Here is a 15,557-nt window from a genome sequence, read left to right on the forward strand (position 1 = left end):
AACTTGGTAAATATTGGCTGCTTAAATTAAGGAGCACGTTGAATTTAGGAGTCAAGCTAGGGAAATCATGTTCCTAAATTTCCTCTGCCTACATCCCAACTTCTCAGTCAAAGAGAACGTGGGATTAAGGGGGAAGTGGGAACTTGATGGAAGCTTGGTTTAACTCCTTATAAAAACAGATCAACGTTAAGTTTTGAAAGCGTGGAAAAACAATCTTAAGTATTCTGAGCATAGAGTTTCAAAGTGTTTAAAAGAGAAGTTCCTTCCATCCTTAGTCTCTTAAGTTCTTTAGGAAATACTTGTAATCATTGTGTAATTGGGTTTGGGTTGTGAGAGTTGTAAAGTGTGACACTTGAGAGAGTTGTTTACACTGTACAAGTGATTCGGAGTAGAATCACAAAGTGTGAGAAACTGTGATTGAGGGATCACAATTGGGTAACTTGAGTTCCTCACGGAACTTGAGTCTAGGCAACGTATTAGTGATTGTAAATCATTTTTACAGAGTGAATTTATTCATTGCCTATATCAGTGTCTTTTCTCTTAGTAGTAGATTTAATTCCGGAAAATTTACCATAGTCTACATACACTACAATTCACCCCCCCTCTTGTAGTATACATTGTTCTATCAGTTGGTTTATGAGCAATGTATTTAGTTTGGACTTTGATTATACGAGGTATTCCACACAGTCGCTATAAAGATGAAAACCTTTGTTTAAAGATAATGCTTGATGACTTATGATGATATGGGACTATTTTATTTCTTTAGATCTTTTCGTGGGAAAACAAGCCCATATTAATGTAAAGCCTCAACCCTAACTTATTTTTATTTTTAAAAACATCCAAATTATATTACTGTGATTTTCAATTGAGCAATGCAATTATTTGGGAATAATATAAGCAAGTGGAGACAGTGCAAGCTAGTAGAAAGAATGCTTGACCCACAAGCAACGGCAAGTCGGCAAAGACATATTGAGGTGAGGTGGAACCCCTTTTTTTCTTAGAATAGAAAAATGGGGTTACTAAGGCCCGTGATTACGTCCAACTTACCAAGCAACCTTCACCCAAGCTAAATTACAAACTTTTCTGATCTCTCGACGGATTGCTCGCTAGAATGCTTGATTGTTTTGCTTAATAAAGTCGTTACATGTTGTCACCAAAACATCATTATTATATAATTGAAAATTAGTATACAAACTACTATTCCTCTAACACCAAACCATTTTCAACCAATCGATCCCACCTAAAAGGTTCAATGCCAAGATTGCCAACCGTCATATGGATATGCCAATTTCAATATTTTACGCATATAGTGTAAATAATTATTGAAAGGGATTTGTACAATACTCGTTGTGTGTTACTTCCACATTAGCTGTGATAAAATTGATGGACCTAGAAAGTTGACTCTATTTAAATACCCGATATGAAATACCTTACTCAACTTCATTTTATTTTATTTTTTGTAAGGAGAAATATATTATTTTAATAAATATTCATTACATATAATATTGCAAGAGAACGATATTTCGTTACCATATTACAATAGTACATAGGTGCTCGTTCTATTTTGATTTGAATGGACATTCTAAGCAAATCTTGACCTAGTGGAAAAGATTGTAAAGAAGTTATATTCCCACTAATGACACTTTGTGGGTGGGAAAACTTTACCGTTTCCCCCTTACTTTCAAAGTGTCTAACCTGTAAATAGTAGACCAAAAAACTGTGAGGGTTGAAATCTGGTAAAAATCTTTCTCCCTACCTAAACTAAAAAAAGTGAAAAAAAAAACCTTAGAGTAAATGACATGCATTACACAATCACTACTGCAATCTTGAAGCGATAGACTTTATTTTTTTTTAGATTGGAAATTAATCAAGCTCTATATACACTTCTTGGGACTTTATTATATTAATTATACGAAGTATACATGTATTGTTGATCATGAGTATGTATCAAATTAATTAGCTAGTGATCGTAGTTCCTACTATACTTTGTACGGAGTATACTTTTTTTTTTTTTTTTTTTTTCTTTTTTCTTTTGGGTTTCACAAGATACTATTTATAATTGTATCAAAAGCAGCTCCAATAACGACTAACAATATCAATGTGTAAGTTTCTTCCAATGTCGCAGAATTAATGATCTAGATAATTAATTAAAGCTCATGGATAAATGTAAGCTTAATTTATTTGCTAAAACTAAAACAGTATTACTCCTATTTAAGGACACTATTGTACGTGTAATTATGTAAAATTTATATTCTCATAGAATTAGGTTTGTACGTGCATATAATTATTGAATTAAGGGGGCGTTTGATTCATCAAATTGGAATGAGTTGGTATGAAATCTCATACTAGAGAGGCATGGAATCTATCTAAGCTAAATAAACCCATACTAGTCTAAAATTGTTTGGTTTTTATTGTTGAAATGAATTCTACATTTCATTAATAGAATGGATTGTGAATCTTAGGGGGAGAGAAGGGTATGAGTTTCTAGGGGTATGAGGCTAGAGTTATATTAGAATCCCTTGGGTATGAGATTCCATCATTAAAAAACTCAACTAAAAAAAAAAAGAAGATGGAATGGATTCTAACTCCATTCCAACCCTTTTCATATGACAAAATTTGATCTAAATAGCCTATTTGACATAAATGAATATGATATAATACCGTTAACACATACAAAGTATAGCTGAAGTTAGAATCCAAAATTAATAATAACTTGATGAGAGAATAATGTTGTTTACCTACAATAAATAATACAACTCTATTCATTAAATAATGCCTTTAATAAGCCTATATAAACCCCTCTATAACCTTCCTCTTATATCATCCCAAACCCTTCTCTAATAATAATAATCATACCCAAATTTAACTTGTAACACAATGGCCTCCGCTAAGACCACTTCAGCACTAGCCCTCTTTCTCTCTTTCAACCTTCTTATGTTCTCCACCACCATTCATGCAAGTTATTCTCCTTACACTCCCTCTGTACCTTCAAGCGGAGGTGGAGGTGGAGGAGGCATTGTAGGTGGAGGTGGAGGTAGCGGTGGAGGTGGAGGAGGCATTGTAGGTGGAGGTGGAGGTAGCGGTGGAGGTGGAGGAGGCATTGTAGGTGGCGGTGGGGGATCATCTAGGGGAACATGTCCTCTTGACACCTTAAAATTAGGGGTATGTGCCAACTTACTTGGGAACCTTCTTAACCTTCAAATAGGTACTCCTCCAGTTCAGCCATGCTGCTCCTTGATCCAAGGCCTTGCAGACCTTGAGGCTGCTGTTTGCCTATGTACTGTGATTAGAGCTAATGTTTTGAACCTCATCAACCTCAATTTGCCTGTTAACCTAAGCTTGCTTCTCAATGCATGTGGGAGGAGAGCTCCCAGGGGCTTCCAGTGTCCTTGATTAATTAGGGGATCATTTGTCTTCTAAACAAACAAATTTGCTCTAGTTATGAATTGTGTTTAAAGTACGTGTGTGTGTGTGTTCGTCGCATTTATTATTATGCAGAGTGGTTTGTTGAAGTATAATCTCATCTATTTGGTATGGTGTAATATTGTGCTTTGTTAAAAGTAAGCACGCTTTATGTTTAATTTGTTTTTGTACAATCATTTGATGATGGTGAATAAAGGATTAAAGTACACTACGTAAATGTATGTGAGTAAGTGCTTAAACGTTTTGTTTCTTTGTGTAATATAGCATCAAAATTACACAGCCATGCATTATTAATATAATAATATATCTATGTCATAATATAGCAAGCTAACCATTTGGCTATTGGTTGGCTTTTGTCTTATTTCTTGTAAGTTTTGTGATCATTCAACTAAATTTAATGATAGAGTATAAAATATATTGCTGGACCTCAACCATTATGTTGGTGGACTAACTCAACCAAAAACTTAAGCTGATGATTGAGGCTCAGGAATATGTTTTGTACTCTATCATTTAAAAACGTACATATACAGCTCCAATGAAATTATATATATTCATGATTCAATCATAATGATGGATGCTTTAGAGATTGCTCTAATCTGTTGTTTACAAGAAATAGAGCCACAAATATACTTACCTAAGAGAACTAGTTAAACAACTTTAAATTATTTTTTCCACAAAGAACACTTAACATATGAAGACGAACACAAATATACAATTATTTCAATTTTTGTATTTATCAATAAGAGTGGATGAGTAAGATCATTATAATTCTATCAAGTAATGTACATATTAGAAATTGTCAAATTTGCTTAGGTGACTCAATAATTGTTTAATTCGATCTCTAATAAGTTTATTAATTTCAAACTCATTCAGTTAATTGCCATGCCCACCTATATAGCTATATATATGACGCTCTAAATCACTAAATGGTCCCCACCCCTCCCCCCTCCCCCCCACCCCAAAAAAAAAAAAAAAAAAAAAAAAACTCCTATATATATCATACAGTTTTAAGTTACATTTTTAAACATAAATAAACCTTTAAATAAGTATTGAGACAAATCAAATAAAATCATACATTAGTATATCTTTTCTTATCTATTCCGTTTGCTAAAGATCTCTTATATTTGTTAGATTTGTTGAGCTTTTTACATCTTCCTTGAACATTTGTAACTATGGGTTATCTATTTTTGGTAACTTTATCGACTTAATATCATTTTTCATTCATGGATTATACAAACAAGAAAAAAAAATACAAATTATTGCGATACATTATTGTCCAGTGCTAATGCTAACAATCCCAGACTATTACAACTAATAGGTAAATAATGGCCCTCAAGATAGCTTCTTTAGTAGCTCTTTTTTTTCGCATTGAATCTTTTTGGAGTAGATTGGCCTGCTCTACATTTGTATGTACTCAACCTCTTGAAACATGCCCCAAAGAGACCCTTAAGTTAAATGTATGTGCAAATGTGCGAAATAATGATATGTTGTAGCGTTATTGGAGTGTTGGTAACCTTATCAAGCTTGATGCTTCCATTTGTCTTTGTACTGCAGTCCATGCCAATATCTTAAACATCCCGGCCCATTGATCTTATTCTTGTACTCGTACTTAGCAAATGTGGACATGAAGTTCCAAAGAGCTATGAATGACCACCACCCCGTGCCTAATTTGCTACTTCCTCTTCTTTGGTGTGGTTGTAATAATTTTGTATTGTTGTACCAATTCCAGATTTTATTATTCCTAATATAATATCATCATCATTTCATGACTATATACTCTAACATTGATTCTGTTAACATCGGTTGAGCTTTGTAAAATTTTAATTTGATTGATTATTTACAACATATATTAGTACTATCACTACTATGTTTACTCTTCTGTTCGTAGCTAAATTAAGCTAAGAGTTATTTCCATTAAGAAGTAGTCCGTGGTAAAATGACGACTAGCTTACATGAAAGATTGATAGTAAAACATTTACCCTAAATTCACATATATGTAAGGGGTAAAACTCATGCATGCTAGCGCTACAAATATGATTGGAATATATTTGAATTTATACAAACAACTCATTTGTTGAAGTGTCTATTAAATAGAAGAACAATCAATTTATGAGCCTCATTTGGGAAGAGACGTATTCAAAACAATTAATAGTACATATTGTAATACTCGTACACATGCAATAGTAAAAATTGGTAAATGGTAATTTAATACTATACTGCAATATGGCAATTAAAATGGAAACAAGAAGTTAACCGTCATGCCATCGCTTTTTTTTTTTTTTTTTTTTTTTTTTTTTTGATGTCAACTACAAGAGTAGTACGTAGTACATCATATTAGATCAAGATAGACGTCATTGATTAAGACTCGTCAAAATAATAATGACACGGTCACGTAAGATGGTGGTATACGGCATATATAGCTAGCTAAGCTAGCCGCTTAAGGACACTGGAAGCCCCGAGGGACATTGGTGCCGCAGTAGTTAACAAGCAAGCTAAGAGAGAGAGGGATGTTCAAGTTGATGCCCAAGATGTTAGCCCTAATGGCTGTGCAAAGACAGACAGCTGCCTCGGCATCGATGAGCCCTTGAATGAGGGGGCAGCATGGTGTCTTTGGAGGTGTACCAATGTTAAGGTTGAGCAAACCACTAAGCACATTTGCACATACACCCAATTTTAGGGCATCAGTTGGGCAAGCCCCAATTGATGAGCCTCCACCCCCGCCTCCGCTACCACCACCACCTCCTCCCCCTCCTCCTCCTCCTCCACCACCACCACCACTTCCACCTCTACCTCCACCTCCACCTCCAGTTGAGGGGGTGCCTCCAGAGCCTGGGTAACCCTTACCTGGGGTTCCGCCACTTCCAGGGTATGGTGTACTAGGTTTGGGGCTGGGTTTGGGGTTGGGCTTAGGGTAACCACTTCCACCTCCACATTCTCCACAAGCGGAGACGAGGGAGAAGAAGAGAAGGTTGAGGGCAAGGAAAAGGACTAGGGATTTGGAGAATAATGTAGATGCCATGTTATTATTGTTTGATATAGCTCTACTTAATTAGTGTAGAGATGAAGAAAATGGTGTAAAAGGGGTGGTATTTTATAGGATTTATGCATGACATTGTAAGAACGAATTTAGACAATATTTTGGTGTATAGTTTAATTTCTCTATATAAAAAAAAAACCCTAAAAAAGATCGAATTGCATCTATAGCATGTGTTAGCTTAAAAATTTAGCTGGCAAAACACATAAAAAAGGGGGCATAGTTTTGGTCTTTTGTGAGACAATATGGTTGGAATTGGAATCATATCACAAATTGCTCAAACTAGTTGTACGTCTTCAATTTTTATAATAATGTGTCATCACTCATCAAATCAGTAGAGCGAGTGTTTAACTCTGCAGGAATATCTATTAGCAGCTAGGGTAATCTTGAATTTCGTAGTAAGTTTTATACGGAGTACAAATATAAAACGATTTGGGAATATTTTAGTTAGTACAAGAATTTGGGAAAAACTATACTTCATAATTCACAATTTGGGGATATTGAGTAACTTTGCAATATGTATAATAGTTGGGTATTTTTTGTGAGATATTAAGAAAATTCAATTATTGCAACATAATGTGAAACGGAGGAGTACTTACTTTTCAATTCTTGTAAGAGATTCATTCAATTTCATTGAACAAACAATGTTTATAAAAATTTAGAATTCTTAATGCAATATAAGGGGGTAAATAAACAAAATATAACATTATTAGGGTTTGTAAAAAGGGTGTAGTTGGAATAAAGTGAGGGTAATTAATTAAGAGTAATACATAATTGGATTTGAAAACATTGAATCTCACTAAGATAAAATTGGACGAAACTTTTTTATGTAACCAGCACAAAAGCTTCACATAAGAAGTTACTACTGATATTATTTTTTTAATGGTAGTTATCTTCATAAGAGTTAATTACTATACGAGTAGAAGGCAGTTATGGTGGTATATTATAAAAAAAATATTTTCTCACATATATTATCTAAAATTTTACTCACTCTAATCTATAGAAAAAATGTACTTGTACCTTGTTTGGTACCCTATAAAAGATAATAGTAGCAAGAATAATTTTAAATGTAAGATAAACAAATATAACATTCAAATGTCTATTTGCAATTTAACCTCCAAACTTGTAAAGTATCTGTTATTGATAAAGATCGGACTAAAAACACATTAATAATTATACGTTTTTCATTATTATATATTTATATATATATGTAGTGCTTGTAATAGCTAGGTTTATTGTCTTACAATGAAATTTTCATGAAAGGATGAGTAGTGCATTTTAATTAATCCATCTTAGCACTATGTACATATTTGTACGTTACTGAATTAAAATTTTGTAAAGGGAGACAAAAGTAAGACTGTAAGAGATGGTGATGAGATTCAGCCATGCTCTTATGAGTCTTATCTCAGACAAGGCATGAGACAGACCCAAGTTCATCTTTCCAAAAATATTCACAAAAATCGATACTTTAATTTTGGTGATGACCAAGTTGCATTGAATTATATATAACCCTTGAAAATGACATTATATGGTACTAGTACACACTAGTACTATGTTGGAACCCTCAGCCCATGTTATGGATCTCAATATTCATGTAATAATACAGCTTGTTTTGTAATCTCATAACTCACGGGTTACTTTTTGTTTACTGTATTTGTTCAACGGCCATGAATTCTGACTAATATTTACGAGTATTTGACTCAACACATTAATTGCCACGAGCTTATTGTCTAATTAGACTTTAGATTAATTAGTGAGAAGATTACGACATTATTGCCATATGATTAGGTCAAAATTTGTAAATAACATTAAAACACTTACAATCAAATTAAGTCTACATCACTACGCACACTACTCGCCTACTCATTATAACTCCTTTAGGTCCTTGTACCAAAAAAAAAAAAAAAAAAAAAAAACTACCTCCGTTAAATATTAGTTGTAACTTTGGATTATTTATATCTCACAAATAATACCCCAAAGTTACAGCTAATGTTTAAGGAGGTAGTATAATGAAAATGTAGTTTACCATCTTAATAAAATCAGCTTACTCTTTATTCCAAAAATACACAAATAGAAATTAGTTTCTAGCTTTATAATACTGTAAACCTAACCCTACAGAATTAACAGAGGTTAGGTTTTGTGACTTATAGTATTCAGCGAGTAATTAAATTAATAATTGTTTGACGAGTAATTAAATTAATGATTGTTTTTTAGTCAATTATAGAAACAGTTCCTTCCCGTGAACCATTTTTGTCAGATTATAAACCTTACACAAAGAATACTTTAATCGGATAATTATAATAAAAATGATCCATAAGCTGGAAATATTATATATCCGCAAATTAATGTTGAAATTTTGTCTAATATAAGGTGGATGTGCTCATTGCTAGTGTCATTTTCTACAAAAATTAAATCAGGCCTTACGTGGGTAACTAGATATATGGACACGTTGAGTGTCCCTAAAATGCAAAACCCCATTGTTTATATCAATTGTATATATGATAATATTACTAATTGTGTCAAGATTATTTGGACTATCTATATTGCTAGCTTTTCACTTTTTATATTCTTCTTCTTCCATTTATGGCAACCAATAATGCTAACTCTATAAATTATTCTCTAATTAATTATATGTTAAGTATTTATTCTGTAGATACTTTGTAAATTCCTTTACAATTACAGCGCTTTTTTGGTACAACACGCTGCACCATGCGGCACGCTGCCAAGTCAGCATAAATAATGAGATTGACGCGCGCATAACGAGAATTATATACATGCGCTTTTCTTTCCCAAAAAAACAACCTGAAACCAATAAAAAGCTCCAGCACGAATCCCCAAACCCTAAAAACCCATAAAATACATTTTTAAGCGACAATCAATTCGAGAAAACAACCACCAAAATTCCAACTCGATTTTTTTCGATCTAAAACCGATCAGTTTTTTTTCCTAGAAATTTCAACTCGATTAATTCGACTTAATATCGATCGATTTTTTTCCCATAAATTTCAACTCGATTAATATGAAGAAATAGGAGATTCATTGATGAATCTAGAAATCGACATAAATGATGAATTTGATGTAGAAGACGAAAACAGATGCAGAGAAATCGAAGTATCTAAAGTCAGCAATGAATTCCAAGGTAAATAAAGTAACCCCTATAAGTAATCAAACTTGAAATTTTTAATAATCTAAAAAGTAACCCCTGATTATAGCAACCCAACTAACCCTTATTTTTAAATAACCTATTATAACTTAAGTAACCCCTGATTATATAACATGTAACCCTTGTATACTTTAATAAGTAATATAAGTAATCCCTGTACATATATTGTAATAGTAACACAAGTAACCCTTATTTTTAAGTAACCTCTTATAACTTAAGTAACCTCTTATTTTTATACTTTAATAAGTAACTCAAGTAACCCCTATATATATATTGTAATAAGTAACCCAAGTAACCCTTTATTTTTAAGTAACCTCTTACAACATAAGTAACCCCTGATGTTAAAAATTCTTATAACTTATTAAGTAACTTGTTATTTTTAAGTAACCTCTTATAACTTAAGTAACCCCTTATAATTATGACTAAAGTTTAATTTAAGTAACCCCTTATAATTATGACTAAAGTTTAACCTTAAGTAACCCCTTATAACTTAAGTAACCCATTGTGTATTGTAACAAATACACACTACTAACTTTAATTTACTTTTTTGCAGAAATAAATACAACTATTACAGAAACAAGTCATACGACATTGACAGAAGAAAGTGGAGCTCAAGATGAACTTCAACAAGAGAATATTGCTGATTTTGCAGGAAGTCTAGTAGGGTTTACAGCAGCAACTTTGAATGAAATTTATGATCAATATAAGCTTCATGCTACAGGTATAGGATTTAGTATAAGAAATTCAACAACAAGGTACTCACAAGGGAAAGACAGAAAACTTATTGGAAAAGATTTTGTTTGTTCCAAAGAAGGGTTCAGGTGTGCACCAAAAGTTATAAAAACACCACCTCCATCAAATGAAAAGAGAGAGAAAGAGAGAAAAAAAAAAAAAAAAAAAAAAACACCAAGCACCTATTACATGTTATGGCACATAACAGTGAGTTGACAAGAAGTAGAAAAAAAAAAAACAAAAACAAAAACACCAAGTACCTATTACATGCTGCAAGGCATTCATTAGAGAAAAAATAAATAAAGATGGAATGTTTCAAGTAGAAGAGCATGTTATGGCACATAACCATGAGTTGACAAGAAGTGTCTGGTAACATCTACACAGATCAGAGAGAAAAATAACAAAGGACATAGCTAAAGTCATTGATTTAATGGCAGAGAGTGGATTAAGAACAGCAGAAGCATTCAGATTATTAAGTAATAAAGCAGGTGGGCAGGAGAATGTTGGACACAGTATGACTGACCACTACAATTACATCTCAAGAAAGAAAATGAAAGAAATCCAAGGAGGTGATGCACAAGCTGTGATAGAAGGATTATACAAAAGGCAACCAGAAGATGGAGATTTCTTTTTCAGGTAAACCCTCCTATAAGTAACCTTGAGTGATAACTTAAGTAACCATTTTTTTAAGTAACCCCTATTTATTAACAAGTAACCCGTATTCTTCTTCGGATTTAAGTTAGGATGAGGTGAAAATCAAAACAAACTTAATGCTATTTTTTGGAGGGACTTTGAAATGAAGGAAGATTTTCAAATTTATGGAGATGTAATATTTGACACCACATATAGGACAAACAAATATAACCTTATTTGTACCCTTATTGTTGGTGTCAAAAATTATTGGCAGAATGTTATGTTTGGTTGTGCTTTTATTGCTGATGAGAAAAACAAGACATTTGAGTAGCTGTTATCCACATTCAAGAAATCAATGGGTGGAAGTGAACCTGCTTCTATATTCACTGATCAAGACAAGGCTATGTCTAAAGCAATTGAAAAGGTAACCTCAAAACTTGTATTATAACTAAAGTAATCCTTATAACTTAAGTAACCCCTTACCTTCTGTTACAACTTAAGTAACCCATGAATATGTCACAACTTAAGTAACCTCTATTTTAATACTTTGCAGGTATTTCCTCTATCGAGTCACAGATTATGTATTTGGCATCTAATAAAAAATGTTGTATCAAGGTTTGGAGCCTTAAAAAGGGATACATCATTCAAAGATGCCTTTAACAAATGCCTTTCTGGTTGTGTCACAGAAGAAGAATTTTAAGTAACCCCTAAAAATTTAAGTAACCCCTAAAAACTTAAGTAACCCTTTAAAACTTAATTATTATCAGATTTTAAGTAACCCCTAAAAACTTAAGTAACCCCTTAAAACTTAATTATTATCAAATTTTAAGTAACCCCTAAAAACTTAAGTAACCCCTTAATTCTTAAGTAACCCCTTAATTCTTAATTATTATCAGATTTTAAGTAACTCCTAAAAACTTAAGTAACCCCTTAATTATTAAGTAACTCAACTAAACCCTATAAGTTATCTCTGTACATTAGCAACTAAAATATTATATGATTGAATTCAGACATGCTGGGATGATATGATAGAGAAATATAAGGTACAAAACAACATATGGTTTAAAAGGTTGTACAATTTGAGGGAAAATGGTGTACAACTTTAAGTAAGGATTTCTTTTCAGCTGGTATACTATCATCACAAAGAAGTGAAAGTACCAATAATGCAGTCGGGTTTAAGGCCAACAAAAACACAAGTTGTAGACATCTACTTTTGGTCCCCTGTCCCGACCGGAAGTGCTATGACGATAAATAAAATCATATTTGTGTTGGATCAACACGAAGAATACTTATGGATCAACGCGAAGAATACTTAAGGATTGTTGAAGTGACTCGGGCCCATCTGTAGCCTTCGGAAGGTCTTTCACACATTCCCATAGCTCCTCTCCTAACATAATGTGTGGAGGTGCACCCTTGTCGATTTGTTTTTGCAGAATGCAGTTCTACTATTCCAAAAAGGGTGATCTGTCAAAAGGAACTGGCGGTGGCAATCAAATCAAGAAACCTTACAACCATGTTCGAGCCAAAATGCTTTCCTTTTATCCATGCAACATTGACAAGCTTTCTTACCAGATATGGCCCAACCGGACAACATACCATAAGCTGGGAAGTCACTAACAGTCCATAGGATGGCTGCTCGAAGATTGAAATTCCGTTTCATGGAAATATCATACGTATGCGCGCCAACTTCCCATAACTGTTTCAACTCCTCTATCAATAGTTGCATGTACACATCCAAGTTTCCCTTAGGGTTTTTAGGACCACAAACGAGCAACGAAAGGAACATAAATTGTTTCATACACATTGAGGGAGGCAGGTTGTAAGGGGTCAAAGTGACAGACCAACAAGAATATTGTCCACCAAACTTGCCATGAGGAGCAAAACCATCTGTGCACAAGCCAAGCCGAACATTACGAGGCTCGGAGGCAAACTCTGAAAAGAAACTATCGAGGTGTTTCCAAGCTTCACTATCACTAGGGTGTGCCATTGTGCCTTGAACTCGAGGATTTTTCGAATGCCATGTCATTTCCTCCGAAATGTTCTTGGTTGTAAAGTGCCTTTGCAACCTGGGTGTGATCGGGATATAAAACAAAACGTTCAAAGGCACTAGGCTACCCTTGGAAGTCTCCTTGTATCGGTCGCTGCCACACGCCCTACATGTAGACAGCTGAGCGTCATCCTTCCAAAACAACATACATCCTTTCGGGAAAGCGTGAATCCTTTCATGAGGCAGTTCCAAGCCCTTCACAATCTTCTTCACCTCATAGAATGTGTCGGCCATATGGTTGTTGTTAGGAATTGCTTCACTGAGCAAAGAAACAAATTAAACCCATCAACATATCTGTGGGGCAGATTATACTCGCACTTTAGACTAGTGATTCTAGCGGCCATCTCTAACACAGACAACGAACTCCCTTCGTATAATGGCCTTTCAGAAGCCTTCAACAACTCCAGAAAATGCTTAGCTTGCGCATTAGGCTTCTCCTCTGATGAAACACTAGCCTGCTCGGAATACCCTTGATCCTGACTATGACCAAAAGCATCGAAAACCATTTCATGATATTCATTGGACCCCCATTCAGGAACTATCGGAAACCCTTCCCCGTGACACATCCACTCATAGTAATTAGGTATAAAACCCGTGCGAAACAGATGAATTTTAACCGTTTCTGGATCCCAAAGCCGTTTGTTCTTACATTTAGCACATGGACACCTAACTTCATTCGGGTTACTACTCTCGGGATTATCTTTGACGTATTGAATGAATTCATCAACCCCTTTCACGAACTCTGGATTAATACTTTGCCCAACTTCCTTTCATACATCCAGCTACGTTATGTTCGTTTCATGATTATAACTTCTAAACAACTCACGCATATGTATAAACACATTAGTCACAAAGCGTATTTCCTAGTCATTATCCATCAAAGTGTTATGGAAATGCAAATGAGATTTGAAATGCTTACAAAGGGTCCTTATCACTCCAACCTAACCCTTCCTTGTACGTTTAATCCCACCAGCGAATGTAAGCCAGGTTTTCAATTCTATGGATAATCCGCCAGCATTTCCCTACAGTTCTCCAAGTACACGATGTAGGCGATTAAACACACCTACATATGTACCCAGAGAACATTGTAGAGAAATGAGAAGGCACGATTTTCCCTAGAATCAATTACAAGGCAAACATTCACCACCTAAGTGAGAATAAGCGTACAAGGACAGTCCCAACCGGGGACTATTCAAGACATACTCCTAATGTGTATGCCTTGAACGGGTATCTAGGCAAATATGCAAATGATTCATTTACAAATATTTAAAGTAAAGGACACATGCATTATACTAAACAAATATATATCATAATTAAACTAAACTAAACAAATATATAAATGAGCAAAATTATTCAATTATTATATTAAACATTATATCAAACAAAAATATTAAACTAAATAAACTAATAAACACTATATTAAACTAAACTAACATACATTACTATATTAAACTAAACCAAATTAAACTAACATATTATAATACAACAATTAACAACTAAACTTAAGTAAACTAAACTAACAAATCATAATACAACACATTAATTTCAAATATTTCAACATATTAAAATGCAATTACAACAAATTGTATACACTACACTAAAAACAATAATAAACTAACATATATCTAGATACAATTAGTCACTAAACTAAGAATATAAACTAAACTAAGAATTTTAGGATTTATATAGTCTCTAACCTGTAGATCTGCACTTTTAATGACAATCAAACCAAGTAACTCTACAAATCCTACAAATAATTAAAATTAAAACTTAATTAGGGTTTATACTGTCAGTTTTTAATGAAAAAACAAAAAGGGGCGCGAGTCTTATTGGGGCTGTAGAACGGCGGGAGGCCTTGGAGTCACAAGGGGCGGCGGTCACCGGCCGGTGGTTGTGGTGGAAGGCCGGAGGTGGCTGTTGAAAACAGGGGTGATAGTTAGCTTAGGGTTTCCCAAAAAATTTAATCAAAAATAATTAAATTAACTACACTTACAAATGCAGAACGACGGCATAATTGCGGCGGAGCTGCGGTGGTCGCCGGCATCTTCGTCTTCCTCCTTCTCTTTCTCCCTTTCTCACTCTTCCTCTTCCTCTTTCTCTTTTTCCTTCTGTTTCTCACTTCCTCTTTCTCTCTTTCGCTCTCTCTCTCTTCCTCTTCCTCTTTCTCTTTCTCCCTTTCTCTCTCCTCCTCTTTCTTTTCTCTTCATCTTTCTTCTCTCTTCCTCTTTCTCTTTCTCCCTTTCTCTCTCTTCCTCTTTCTTTTGTTTCTGGTTTTTTTTCCGAAAAAATTCAGAACGTTTGTTCTTTTTTTTTATTGTTCCGACGGAATTTATTCCCTCGGAATGTACACCTTCCGACGGAATATTCCGTCGAAAGATGTACATTCCGAGGGAAAAACATCCATCGGAATACTTCCGAGGGAATTTTCCGTCGCAACTAAAGTTTTTCAACGGAATTTTCCAACAGACCAAAATTCCGTCGGAAAATTCGAAATTTCCAACGGAAATTAAGTTCGTCGGAATCCA

At 34.1% G+C, this 15,557-nt stretch overlaps 3 protein-coding genes across 3 annotated transcripts; 1 reads left to right on the forward strand and 2 right to left on the reverse strand.

Moving 5' to 3' along the window:
- Positions 1-2,795: 2,795 nt before the first annotated feature.
- LOC110732760 (putative lipid-binding protein AIR1) lies at positions 2,796-3,741 on the forward strand. The gene has a single exon (XM_021912757.1). It carries the CDS (start codon positions 2,878-2,880, stop codon positions 3,391-3,393), a length of 516 nt encoding a protein of 171 aa, XP_021768449.1. The 5' UTR covers positions 2,796-2,877; the 3' UTR covers positions 3,394-3,741.
- Positions 3,742-5,535: 1,794 nt separating this feature from the next.
- Positions 5,536-6,511, reverse strand: LOC110732761 (14 kDa proline-rich protein DC2.15-like). The gene has a single exon (XM_021912758.1). The coding sequence runs from the start codon at positions 6,440-6,442 to the stop codon at positions 5,861-5,863; it is 582 nt and encodes a 193-aa protein (XP_021768450.1). The 5' UTR covers positions 6,443-6,511; the 3' UTR covers positions 5,536-5,860.
- A 5,969-nt stretch (positions 6,512-12,480) lies between these two features.
- On the reverse strand, positions 12,481-15,076 carry LOC110732212. The gene is made up of 3 exons (XM_021912130.1): positions 15,026-15,076; positions 13,384-13,799; positions 12,481-13,291 (listed from the first exon to the last, which is right to left on the reverse strand). The coding sequence occupies exons 1-3, from the start codon at positions 15,074-15,076 to the stop codon at positions 12,481-12,483; spliced, it is 1,278 nt and encodes a 425-aa protein (XP_021767822.1).
- Positions 15,077-15,557: the final 481 nt, after the last annotated feature.

This window comes from Chenopodium quinoa, unplaced genomic scaffold (assembly GCF_001683475.1).
Source record: "Chenopodium quinoa cultivar QQ74 unplaced genomic scaffold, ASM168347v1, whole genome shotgun sequence".
Classification (NCBI taxonomy): Eukaryota; Viridiplantae; Streptophyta; class Magnoliopsida; order Caryophyllales; family Amaranthaceae; genus Chenopodium; species Chenopodium quinoa.

Bases quoted from the DNA above. Each gene is read 5' to 3' on its own strand.
- LOC110732212 (XM_021912130.1), bottom strand. From the start codon at position 15,076: ATGCCGGCGACCACCGCAGCTCCGCCGCAATTATGCCGTCGTTCTGCA. The intron at 13,800-15,025 runs GTAAGTGTAGTT...GATGTATGAAAG, and splicing joins TATGCCGTCGTTCTGCATTT to GAAGTTGGGCAAAGTATTAA. The intron at 13,292-13,383 runs GTTAGAGATGGC...TTCTTTGCTCAG, and splicing joins GAAGGGAGTTCGTTGTCTGT to TGAAGCAATTCCTAACAACA.
- LOC110732760 (XM_021912757.1), top strand. From the start codon at position 2,878: ATGGCCTCCGCTAAGACCACTTCAGCACTAGCCCTCTTTCTCTCTTTC.
- LOC110732761 (XM_021912758.1), bottom strand. From the start codon at position 6,442: ATGGCATCTACATTATTCTCCAAATCCCTAGTCCTTTTCCTTGCCCTC.